The sequence below is a fragment of the Gracilinanus agilis genome, chromosome 4, assembly GCF_016433145.1.
Source record: "Gracilinanus agilis isolate LMUSP501 chromosome 4, AgileGrace, whole genome shotgun sequence".
In the NCBI taxonomy this organism is placed as follows: domain Eukaryota; kingdom Metazoa; phylum Chordata; class Mammalia; order Didelphimorphia; family Didelphidae; genus Gracilinanus; species Gracilinanus agilis.
The window spans coordinates 404,795,006-404,808,420 of NC_058133.1; the positions used below are offsets into that span (position 1 = coordinate 404,795,006).

Below are 13,415 nucleotides of genomic sequence, written 5' to 3' on the forward strand. Positions count from 1 at the left end.
GAGAAGGTGGTGGTTGTTTAGTCATTTCTCAAACATTTCTGTCTCTTCATGACTTCATTTGGGGTTAAAGGTTTGTCATCTCCTTCTACAAATCATTTTACAAATGAAGAAACTGAAGCAAACAGGATTAAGTGACTTGAGCAGGGACATTCAGCTAGTTAGCACTAGAGACCAGATTTAAACTCAGGAAGTAAAGTCTTCCTGACTCCAGTTACAGCACTCTATTTACTGTGCCAGGTGTGGTACTAGATGACTTCTCAGCTTCTCTATGCCTCTAAATCCTAGTTATCTTATGATAAAACTAGAGACTAGATTTTTGGGGGAAAGAATAGTTTGTGAAAACTCCAACCAGAAAATGGTGATCTTCAAAAGCCAGGATGGGTTCACTAAAAGCAGTTAAAAGTCAATATGGACCTCAGCTACATATCTGTCAAGCGTTCCCAGAAGGAGAGATATCAGTGCAATACAGCAGATAGCTTAATACAGCCAAGATATTTGAAAAAAACAGGCTCATACGATCCTTATAAACACCATAGAGAAATAGAACTCAAAAATAGTATAATGAAAAGGATTCATGACAGGCTTTTGAGCCAAACCCCAAAGAGTATTAATTAATTGGCTGATGTCCCAGAGAACTCAATAGCATACTACAGGACTCATACTTAGCCATTCTAGTTTAACACTGATATCCAAGTCTCTAAAGACAACAGGAAAAATCATAAAAATCAAATTAGCAAGTAAAACAAATTTGAAGTTAATAGGCAATATTGTATATTAGCAAACTCAGAATTTTAAAGATTTTAATAAAGTAGAATTGGCTAAAACTAATCTGTCATAAATTATTCACAAAAAAAGGTTGCTATATGTAGATTTTTATAAATCAACTGGAAAAAACAAGTGTTGAGAAGAAATAACTCCAAAAAAGTTATTTTTTTTAACTCACAAATGAGGGACATTAAGTAACTGCAAGATAACCTTAAGCCAACATCATACAATGATTTGGAAACACATCATAAGAAGGTCTTTGGCAAAGTATAATAGTGTGTAGAAAAAAGAGTCAACAAGATCATGAAAGGTCTGAAAATTATGTCAATAAAAGAAGACATACTATATTCTCAAGGATTAACTTGGAAAGAAAAGTTAGAGGAATATGATCATCTATCTTTAAGTATTTGAAAGAGTGTCATGTTGCAAAGGGAAACACATTTCTCAATCCAACAGGGGAAAGGGGACTGCAAAAGAAAAGGTTATAGAGAAGAAGACTTCAGTTTACCATAGGGAAAAAGTTTCCTATAAATGAAATTATTTAACGAATTAAAGAGGCTCCTTTGTGAGAACTCAAAATAGAAATTATTCAAGAAAAGACTGGATGACCACCTGCCAAAATTTCTACAGTGGTTAGACTAGGCATTTTCTAAAAAAATCTTTCCAACTAAGATACTAAGTTAAGGAACTGGTCAATCAAAAAATAGAACTAATTCTATTTGGATAAACTCACAGTGAAATAAGAAAGGAAAAATTCTTGATAAATTCTATTTGTTTTTATTTTAAAATAACTGAAAATAAATGAATGAAATGGGGAGGGGTGGAGTAAAAGTAATACGATTTATTTCTTCCAAATGAAGGGAAAGAGATTTCAAATCTTTCAAAATAACTTTTGTTTTTAAAAGTCCTTGCAAGATTGGAGAGAAAATCATTATTTGGCTAGGGAAGGAAGAGTAAAAGTGAATCAAGATGAGAGAATGAGTCTTTGCCACATAAATAAAAGTTGTAATACTAAGCAAGATGAAAGCATTTTATGTTGTTTGAATATTTTGCCTCATTTTTTAACTGGCATCTGTAAACTTGTGCCTTGCTGGACTAAGAACCCAAATAACCCTGGTGTATGGCTAGAGTGAAAAAGAAAAACCTCTGATATTATCAAAGTGCAATACTCCCAAAGTGAGCACCTGACTGGTTCCTGTATTTTCCCTACTCCTAGATTCCTTTGTTCAAATGAAAATTAAAGGGAAAGAATCAGATCACAGGACTCTATTTAAAAGCTCAATGGTAAAAGGAAAGTCAATACCTGAAAGTGAGCATCACTTCAGACAATACACACTAGTCTTTTTGGCAGATCATGCAAGGAAGCTGCTTTATTTAAAAAGAGACCAAAATCTGAGGAGCCAGATGGAATGGAGACAACATAGGACAGTGAAAATCGTACTGGGCTGGGAATCAAGAGTTTGAGCCTTGCTTCTTCTCTTATGTGACTTGAGATAAATTATTAAGTATATTAATAATACATCATTTGTACTCTTGCATCTCTAAAATGTCCCTCTGTCACTATAGAGAAAAATTGGGAAGCTCTGTAACATGCCAAGAATTTGAATTTCTTAGGAAAAATAGGGGAGGGCAACTGAAAAATTGTGAATATTTTATTGAACTCATTTGAAAATACTAGCCAACTGAACAATTCCCTCTGAGTAAACTGTTGGAGTAGTAGTGGTGGTGGTAGTGGTGGTGGTAGTAGTAGTAGTAGTAGTAGTAGTAGTAGTAGTAGTAGTAGTAGTAGTAGTAGTAGTAGTAGTNAATAGAGGTAAAAGGAAAAAAAAAGATCAATTAATTGTCTAGGCAAGGGTCATTCAGGGTCTGAATTTGGTTGGTGGCCATGTGAGTACCGAGGTGTCTAATGCCAGATATTTTTTCAATGATAGAAACCAAATTTGACATTTGAGGTGAGTGAGAGTTAGCAATTTTGAATGATACACTTGGGTGACAAGATGGTTAGTGGGATCCTTGTCAGAAAAAGAGAAGCCTGGAAGAGGACGGTAGGCTTCATGCTAGTATAATAATAATAATGTTCAAAAGGGGGGCTATACTTGAGCCCATCTATTTCTTTCCTACATTATAGTACCTTAAACTAAATAATTCTGCATTGATCAGGGAAGAATACAACAGGATTGCCACTTCCCCCACTTCTGTACATTCCTTTCCTTATTTTAGTCTAGGATAACATCACTTTCCTTGGCTAATATTTCTGTGTGGCTTTTTGACCTTAAAACAAACATGTCTTTGTCACTAAGGAAATAAGGATATAAACATTTATATAGTGTCTGCACCATGCCAGTCATTGTTTTACAAATATTACCTCATTTAATTCTCACAAAAACTCTGTGAAGTAGGTGCTATTATTGACCTCCATTTTACAGTTGTGGAAATTTGGGGAAATAGGTAAAATGACTCTTCCCAAGATCACATGGCCAGTAAATATTTGAGGCCGAATTTGAATTCAAATCTTTCCAACTACAAGCCCAATACCCTTATCCACTGCCCCCCTGAACTGCTTTATAAGTGACCTTTAACAAATTACTTACTATCTCTGGACTTTAGTTTCATCCTCTTTAAAATGAAGTCATGTAAAATGGATGTCCTCATTTCCCTCTTTTATTTGAAATAGCTTTCCAGTCTCTGTAGCAGCATTGTCCTTTTAGTAGTTACAGAAGCATGAATCCTTAGAGTCATCTTTGATTAATCACTGTCCTTCCTCTTTTTTATATTGACTTTAATTTTCTTTCAAAAACATTTCTCATGTAGGAGAGAGAGAGAGAGAGAGAGAGAGAGAGAGAGAGAGAGAGAGAGAGAGAGAGAGAGAGAGAGAGAGAGAGATTCTCTAATCTTACTTCATTAGCTTAATTGAGCCCCTCATCACTTTGCTGCTGGTTAATGGTGAAGGTCTTCTTTTTCTCTCTTTGATTCTATTCTCACTTTTCTTTTGTTATTCCTACATCCAGAATAATCTGTTAAGAATATAATTTGAATTATGTCATTCCGTTGTTTATGAACTTCTAAAGATTCTCTGTGGCCTAATATCTGATGTTTGTTTCTTTGCCTGGTTTTCTCTCCTCCCCTTCCTTCCCCTCCTCTCTCCTCTCCTCTTCTCTTCCTCCCTCTCTTTTTACCTTCTGTCTTAGAGTGAGTACTATGTATTGGTTCAAAGCAGAAGGGTAGTAAGGACTAGGCAATGAGGAATAAGTGACTTGCTTAAGGTCACACATTTAAGAAGTGTCTGAGGCCAGATTTGAGCCCAGGACCTCTTGTCTCTAGGTCTTTGCCTAGTTTTCAGGGCATTCAATATTTTGGTCCAGATTCCAACAGTCTTTAAGCAAGTGGAGAGTTTAAAGCATTATGGTCTGAACCATCTAATTTTAATTTCCACAAAACAACCACCAAGTATAATTCATTCTTTTTTGGGGGTGGGCTGTTACCATTAAAAATATATGTAACATTAATATATAACATAACAGTAATATAGTATATATGATTAGTTACAACTGTATAACCAAATATAATAAATATGCTTATCTGAAACAAATTCTCACATTAACTATGTCCAAAACTCTATGCCTCATTTTTTGTTTTCAATCTCTTTTAGTTCTGTCACTTGTTCCCTCAGAATATTCTCTTTGTACATCTCTGATTCTCTAGTTCCTAAATTTCCTTCAAGATATGGTTTTAGTTTTACCTCTTTTATGAAAAATTTTTTGGCCATTCTCATCTTTACTAGTCTCCTTGCTTCCTTGTATTCCAGTGGCATCTATATTTTGTAGCGCAGTTGTTATTGAGTAGTTTCAATCATGTCCAACACCTTGTGATCCCATTTGGGGTTTTCTTGGCAAAAATATTGGAATGGTTTGCCATTTCCTTCTCTAGGTCATTTTACAGATGGGGAAACTGAGGCAAACAGGGTCAAGTGATTTGCACAGGGTCACTGAACTAGTTTTTCAATCCAGATTTGTATTCAGGAAAATGAACCTTTCTGACCAGATCTAGCACTTTGTCCGTTGCACCCCCTAGTTACTCTGTATTCTGTAGCATATAACCCCTTAATTGTTTCTCCCCATCTAGATCAGAAGAGACTATGGGATTTCACATATATTTGGTGTTTCATAAATGCTGTTTGTTTGATTGAAGGGGTTAATCTTTAGTGACAGGAAGCTTCTTCTATTCACTGCAAAAATGCCATTTCCTCCTACTTCATGTTTATAGACTGCAGCACCAGAAGAAGAAGAACATGAAGGTTCTAGAGCTGAGACCCCCAGTACAGTCACAGAAATGGACATGGACCTGGATGGTTACCAAGTGGCTCTGGAAGAAGTTCTGACATGGCTACTTTCAGCTGAAGACACCTTTCAAGACCAAGATGACATTTCTGATGATGTCGAGGAAGTCAAAGAACAGTTTGCTACGCATGAAGTAAATCTCTGCATTTTCCTATGAGCAATCATCAAGCACATTGTTTATTGCTTTATTATAGAGGCTTTACAGTAGTGTTTGTTTTCTTTCCTAAATTATGCTCTTTGGAAAGGTCATGGCATATTTTCAGGCTTGTGATATTTAAATTGTACTTTGTTATGAAATTCTAGGCACATGATTAACTGAGGAGTGGAATTAGCTTTAGAATTTTAATCTTCTTATAAATTGTATAGTTTGTAGTAGGAGTGTTTGAAAGTCAAGACAGATTTCTTGGTCTTTTTTTTTTTTTTTTATTCAAACCCTTACTTTTTGTCTCACTAGTAACTCTAAGATAGAAGGGCAAAGTGAGGCATTGGTGTGGGGTGGAGCATTATGTGACATGCCCAGGGTCACACACAGCTAGGAAGTACTTGAGATTAGATTGAATTCAGGTCCTTCCTACTTCAGCCCTGGTGCTCCATTCATTGTGCTATCTATCTCCCTGCCTTCTCTTCCCTTAAAAGAAGGAAGCCCCAAATCATTGTTTTATGTTCTTTGTTCAGTTTCCTTTTTGTTGAAGCTCTAGGTGCTACCATGTTTAGCTTTTTCTTAAATTTTATTGTCACTCAGCTAACAATTTTTTTGAGATAGAAATCTGCTTAATAAATAAATGATATTTATAAATAAATAATATAAATAATATATATAATATAAAATAATATATAAATAAAAATATGTACATATAAATACATATAAACAAAAACAAATCAAAATAAATAAATAAATGAAAATAAACACTGAATGAAGGTGAAAGTTTAAATAATTAATATATTTATTAAGCTTCCATTGTGTCTAGAGCACTTTAGATGAGAGCTGGGGAATCAAAGGTAAAAGTAAAAGAATTCTGCCCCTAAAGAGTTTCTAGTCTATATTGTAATAGTTTATTTATAAGTTTATGCTGTATATTAAAATATATTATGCATATAATATGTTTTTTAATAATTTCATAGTTTTTTGTTTAGTAGACTTTTGACAGTTGATTTCATTGGTTGTCCTTCAGATGTGAAAATAATTGAAAACTGTCCCATTTTCATGTATTACTTCTCATACTTTGAATTAATTTCTTAGAACTTGTGGTGGACTCATCGACTTTACTTACAAAAGCTGGGTTCATTTATTTACTTTACCTTTTTGAAGCAATGTATCTCAAAGCACAACATTTAACCTCATCACCTCTTTCTTGATTTATTAATTTTCTTTAACATTACTAGTGAAAAAAGTCCATTTATACTTTTTTTCTAAAGGAATGTTTTAATATTCACTCTGAGACTTAATATTTAGAAATAAACAGGATAAAGTCTACTGCATTTATTAAAATTCTTTAGAAAGAGCAGCCCACAAGGCATAGTAATATTGTATCTTTGCAGGAATTTATGATGGAGTTGACTGCACACCAGAGCAGTGTTGGTAGTGTCTTGCAGGCTGGAAACCAACTGATTACACAAGGCACCTTAACAGACGAAGAAGAATTTGAGATTCAGGAACAAATGACATTACTGAACTCTCGGTGGGAAGCTCTCAGAGTTGAAAGTATGGATAGGCAGTCTCGGTAAGTAACAGCCAGGACACCTTTGATTTTGTTCCTTAGACCAACCTGAGTAATATAGTGTATGTGGCATGTAAAAAATATGATGATTTAAAAATTAATCTATTACTAAAATTCATTAAATATTATCCATTGAAAAATTGCAATTAAATTTCTTTGGGTCTTCATTTTTTTTTCTAACTCATTATCAAAATCTGAGTTAAAATATGTAATAGAAAAACTAATTTGGCATAAAAGTGATTACTGATATCTACCAAAATTGTGCAATGTATGAAAGCATTTCCATATTTTATTGTCAAATTATAAAAAAAATTGTTCTGAAGCATTTTTTGGGGGGGGTTTATTTCATTTCATCCCATGTATTGTGCATTAAGGGACAAACTGCTTTCATAGCAGTTTCCACCTATTTAATAAACAGGAATTCCTGATTCATGAAACAATGATGCTCTTATGAATTGAGGGTGGTGGTCATTTTAGTTCTTTGCCTGTGTTTCATTGACTTCAGCCTTTGAGAGAACAAAGGTTTAATCCTCAAGCTGCTTTGAGTGGTTAAAACTGGTTGTGTTTTTCTGTCTTCTTGTGATGCCTGGATTTTGCTTTTCTCCTGACAATGAAAAAATCAGTGGGAGTCAATCTGTGTTCTGTTCTTCTGTGGGCAGGCTACATGATGTACTCATGGAGTTACAGAAGAAGCAGTTGCAGCAACTCTCTGATTGGCTGACTCTTACAGAAGAGCGCATTCAGAAGATGGAAACTTGCCCCTTGGATGATGATTTACAGTCTTTAAAGAAGCAGTTGGAAGAACACAAAGTAAATCTTTCTAATATTTTTTTCTGGACCATGTCAAATACAAGAAGCAACATTTAGCCTTCTAAAAATTTACTGACTTGTTCTATTCTAAGTGCAGAAAGGGAGAGATCTGTAAAGTATTCTCTCTTTATTTAGAAACTCAGGGTAGGTTTCAGGAAAATTCTCTCCCCTCTCTTTCTTAGTCTTTTCTTGTATATGCAGAGGAAGGAAGGGACTGTGAGGAAGATGAGAATGTTACTCAGTTGTAGCCTTAGTATTTTTTTTTTCAACTTTCTGTTTTAGTAACACCTCTTAAGACAGAAGGGCAAGGGGCTAGGGTTAGGTGGCTTGCCCAGAGTCACACAGTGAGGAAGTATCTAAGACTAGATGTGAACCCATAGCCTTAGTATTTTTATTGGGGATTAATGTTTCATCTCTTCTGCAGGAAAGGTCAGGAAATATGAATTTGCTCATGGTTAGAGGTAATAATGCTGAGAAGATAATTTTATCACATATATACACTATTAGTATTGTAGGATTTAAATTATATTAAATTAATGTCCTGTACTCCAAATATTATATTTTATAAAGTTTATTAATAATCACTAGAAGTAAAGGAATAAAAAGGTAATTATCTAAAAAAGTAAGATCATGTAACCAAGCTCTCCTTGCCTGTTTAAAAGCCCCACTCTACCAAAGCCATGTCAGGATGAGAAGAGTGTGAGAGGCGGAGCTACACCAAATTTATATCCTCCCTACGTGAGCACCTAATGTGAGGAGAATGGGGTGCTAGGAATTGTAGTTTTTAGGGTAACAGATTCTAATCACAGTATGAAAAATTGATTTATACTAATTCTTGCTATATCATTGAACTCCATCCTTATATATATGTATATATATATTTTTAATTCTTAAGGCAGAAGAGTGATAAGGGGTAGGCATTGAGGGTTAAGTGACTTAGCCAGGGTCACAGAGCTTGGAAGTTTCTGAGGCTAGATTTGAAAGCAGGACCTCCTATCTTTAGGTCTGCCTCTCAATCCACTGTCCATTAAGCTTCTCCATCCACTCCTTCCACCCCCTCACCACCCCTCCCATATGCTAGATCCTTTTTCTTTACCATTTTAGAAAAAGGAACATTTAAGTTATCTTCTATATGTTGCTTTGTAGAAAGTATTTGAATGTTTTATGATCTTGTATGGTTTCTCATACCCTATTCTCTTTTTTTGTCTAATAATATTTTCAAGGTATGTAAACTAAAGTAGAGAATTTTCACCTTTCTCTCATATAAATGCATCCTGTGAATTGAAGAAATAACAGGATTTGTTTTCTTACCTCTATTTTTTTTTTTTTTTGGTGGAGGGTAGTGGTAATAGTATGTCGAACCTGAAAAAAGTTAAATGATTTCCTTTGCTTCTCTCCAAGCCCTGTCTCTCTTTCCATTCTGCTTCTAAGTTTCTAAGCTTAGAAATTTCACTGTCTGTTTCCAGTGTCCCCCTTCCCTTTCAGTATATGACTTTGGATTTTTCTGTGTTTATTCATTTGTAATTTCACTAAACTGTGATTTTATATAGTTATGTAATCAAACTGAGTACTTCTTACATTCTCCAATTAATTAATGCCAGTTAATTCATCTGAAGTCTCCTACATATCAGGTATTATGCTAAGCTTGGGAATACAATGACAAAAAACGAAATTACCCATGTTCCTAAAGAACTTAGATTTTCACTATGGGAAAACAACACACATGCAGATAACTACATTGTTACGATTTAAAGATGAAGTAATTTTTTGAAGGAATAAACTGAAGAGAAGAGAAAATGGCTAGTGTAGGAGGTCATACTTTTGCAGGCTTTTGACTAAAGAAATGTTGAGGAGGGAAAACATTTCAATCTTGGAGAACACCCTGTAGAATGGTGTGGAGTGGAAGATGGAATATTTGAGAGAATAGCAAGTAGCATAGACTGGCTAGAATGGTTAGTGTGTTAGGGGAATTAATATGAAATTAATCTTTAAAGTTTGCTTGGATAGAGATTTTGAAGGGCTTTGAATGCTAAAGGGAAAAGTTTGTATTTTATCCTCGAGGCAGTAAGGAGCACTGAGAAGGTAGATATAATATGTTCAGATCAATATTTTAGGTTTTTCAGCTCAGCAACTGTGTCGAGATTGTATTGGACATAGGAGAAACGATTAAGGCCCAAGTTAAGACATTGACCATATATATGGAGAAAAGATACAGATAGAAGAAATGTTTTAGATTTGGAGTTGACAGAATTTGGTGATTACTGAAGATAGGAGGTGAAGAATCAGGGATGATTTGAATTTTGTGGATCTGGGTAACTAGAAAAATTGTGCCATTCTCAATTTAAATAGGCAAGTTAGGAAGAAATCTCCACTCTCCTCAGCGTTTTTTCTATGGTCATTTCTGTGCTTCATTTTTAGTTATTCCCAGAAAAATGGTGTTTACTTTTTTATGGAAATGTGCATGACATTTATTAGATTTTCAAATTGCCTTGATTTGCCCTGAAATTTAGAAATGTGTGGAGTATTGGTTCCATTAGTAAAACCGTTAAGTTAATGGTTGGAAATTTAAATACATTGCCCCATTAAGTGTTTTTAATTACTAATGAAAACTTAGTGGTTTTTTAAATGGGAAAATATGCAAGAGAGGCTATAATCCTTGGTCTTTTTTTCCCTTCCCTTAGGAATTGCAAAATGATCTTGAGACAGAGCAGGTGAAAGTAAATTCATTAACTCACATGGTGGTAATTGTTGATGAGAACAGTGGAGAAAGTGCTACAGCTGTCTTGGAAGATCAACTGCAGGTACGAGTCAAATGTGTAAAACATGTGGTCCATGACCCAGTCTTTGATCTTAGGTAAGCCTCTTTCATTTTTTCCTCTGTTACTTCACCAACTCATGGTTTTACACATCTACTTGTGTTGGGCTGTGGACAAGCTCCAACAACCATTCTTTGAATGTGACATTTTCCACATAATTGAAAAGATTATAGATAATTTTTAGTGAATTTGTAGGTTGTGTTTTGGTGAATTGCAGATTGTAGATATTATATTGTCCGTTAGATATTGCTGGAGTTGATGCATAATTGAACAGGAACTCCTGCAATATATTCCTGTGATTTATTCTCTTATCGATGATGTCCATCTATTGATGACCTCAGATTTCACTCCCTCTAGGAGCCAGCCCATTTCACTTTCAGAAACGTCTAATTATTGGATGTTTCTACTTATATCAGTTAATCAGTCAGTGAATATTTAAAGTTTGTAAAGCACCTGCTCTATGCCAGGAACTGTTTGCCCTTCTGAAACATTGAATTAATTGATCGAAATTGATTGATTGAAACATCCATTCATTTCTGTACATTTAGCATACCATAAATTCAACTTTTAGCACCCTTTTTTTGTGTGTATTCATAAAGTGGTGCAGCTCTGCCAAACATATGCTTCATTGCCCTAATTCAATGTACTTGACAGTAGAAGAGCCTGTTTTCTTCTTATTTAGCTAAAACCTGTTCTTCAATAAATATAGTTAAGTGAGTTTCCTGTTATGGAGCCCTTTTAGAAAAATCATATTGCTCTTTATTACTTAACTGAATAAATATAAATGAATGACAGTTGAATTATTGAAGATGGTATTATTTGAAGGAAGATAAAAACAAATAGAAACATTCTTTGTTGAATACTAATTTCAAATGAGAGAAATTTTTGACAAAAGTTTTTTTTTCTAGTGCTGAAAATTAAAAGCAAGAATACATTTAGAATTCACCATAGATGAGCATATTAGGAAAGCATTCTATTTGTAGCCAGAAGACCTAGATTTGAATTTGGACTCTGCTACTTAAAATCTTTGCTTTATGACCTTGGTGCGGGGAGGTCGAATGGAGAGCTACATTCTCTGATTCTTAGTTTGCCAAATGTCAGGTTAGAGCAGAGGTTTTTGAACCTCTAGTCCATGAATTTTAGTTTTTGTAAAAAATTTAAAAATTTGGATAATTGTTTTAGTATAATTAATTTTCTTTCAAATGCCAGGTTTCATTTTTCTGCCTTTCAAAATAGCATTTTGAAAAGGGGTTCATAGACTTTATCAGATTGCAGGTGGAATCTGTGACACAAAAAAGATCAAGAAATCCTTGATTAGATGATGTCACTGTATTTTTGGCTCTCAATTTTATGCTTTTATGATCCTGAGTAATTTTTTAATTAGCAGCCAGGGCTGGCAATTTTTTGCACAATTTTATATTGTTGCCTATAAATAAAAACACAGTCACATTTTATACCCATGTCTTCATTTGTATGACATAGAGAAAACCTAATTAAAGTTGAAAATTTAGTAGGTTTTTAAAGGCATTTGATCATCACAGCCAATCTATGAGGATAGATAGTCTCAGGTATTTTGATGCACAGATGCTAGACGATGCAATTTCCTAGAGAAATTTATAAATTCCCAATGGTTACGTAGTTTGTGTTAGAAGATGAAACAGACCCTACACAGGCCAAGACCAGTCTTGTTTTACCTTTCAATATGGCCTGAACCTGTACCAAAAGGGGTCAAAAATAAAAAGAAAAGTCTATTGTATACACTAAAATATTTATAGGACCATTCTTTATAGTAGTAAAATAATAAATTTTACTAGTAAATTACGATTTATGGTAGTAAACAAAACAGTAGTAAAAAATTATAGTAGTAAAAAGGGCAATGAATTAGATGCCCATTGATTGGGGAATGTCTAAACAAATTATGAGGTATGAATACAATTTGACCATTTTTGTGTGGTTAGAAATGATGAAGCATGGTAAAACATTCCTGAAGTAAATACATACTGAAGTAAATACAACTGTAAAACAATTTACTCAACTGAGAAAACAGAAGAATGTACCTTCTTCTCCCATCTTTTCAGAGGGAGGGGACACTATGGATATGGAATGCTATATATACTTTCAGATTTTATTTTTAGGTTCCTTGGTTTTGCTGAATTGCTTTCTTTTTTGGTTCTTTTGTACTTTGATTTGAGGCATGGCTCTCTGGATAGAGGAGGGATATAGTGGAAAATGAGGGAGAGATTTAAGAAAAGATGTCAGTTTAAAAGAAACTCTTATGGACAATAATAGACATTTAAGAAGTAAATATTTTGGTAATTAGGCAATAAATAAAATTCTGGAAATGTCAAAATTTCAAAATTCTATTAGGATATAAGATTATTAAAAAATTAAATAGTCTTATGGATTTAGTTGCTTACTAGATAAAAAACAATGGAGAGGTTTTTTTTTTTTTTTATAAGAACCATGCACTTTTTCTGAGACGCTAACAGTATATCTGTTAAGTTTAGATTCAGTGAGGAAAAATTTAATATTTTTCTCAGAAACTTGGTGAGCGTTGGACTGCTGTTTGCCGTTGGACTGAAGAACGCTGGAACAGATTGCAGGAGATTAATGTATTATGGCAGGAGCTTTTGGAAGAACAGGTAAGAGATAATTACCTTTTAATGAGCCAAAATAAAAATTAAGAAAAGGAAAACTTTTATTTAATCATGATTAAAAAAAACTTTTAAGTATATGAACCTTTCCTCTGTTATTCAAAATGAAAACAAAATTTAAAATACTTGGAATATTAGAGATGTTCTATGAGAGAAATAACACCTAATGTATATTTTAAAGACTTATTTAGGGGCAGCTGGGTAGCTCAGGGGATTGAGAGTTATGCCTAGAGATGGGAGGTCCTAGGTTCAAATCCGGCCTCAGACATTTCCCAGCTGTGTGACCCTGGGCAAGTCCCTTGACCCCCCCCCCCC

The 13,415-nt window shown here is 34.1% G+C and overlaps 1 protein-coding gene across 1 annotated transcript in view; it reads left to right on the forward strand.

The window, feature by feature from the left end:
• UTRN (utrophin) overlaps positions 1–13,415 on the forward strand; it is a 674,836-nt gene that overhangs the window by 186,691 nt on the left and 474,730 nt on the right. The window contains exons 10-14 of the mRNA XM_044675452.1: positions 5,029–5,235; positions 6,642–6,823; positions 7,480–7,630; positions 10,312–10,431; positions 12,987–13,088. Of these exons, the coding sequence (XP_044531387.1) occupies positions 5,029–5,235; positions 6,642–6,823; positions 7,480–7,630; positions 10,312–10,431; positions 12,987–13,088 (762 nt within the window). The remainder of the gene's footprint in view (positions 1–5,028; positions 5,236–6,641; positions 6,824–7,479; positions 7,631–10,311; positions 10,432–12,986; positions 13,089–13,415) is intronic.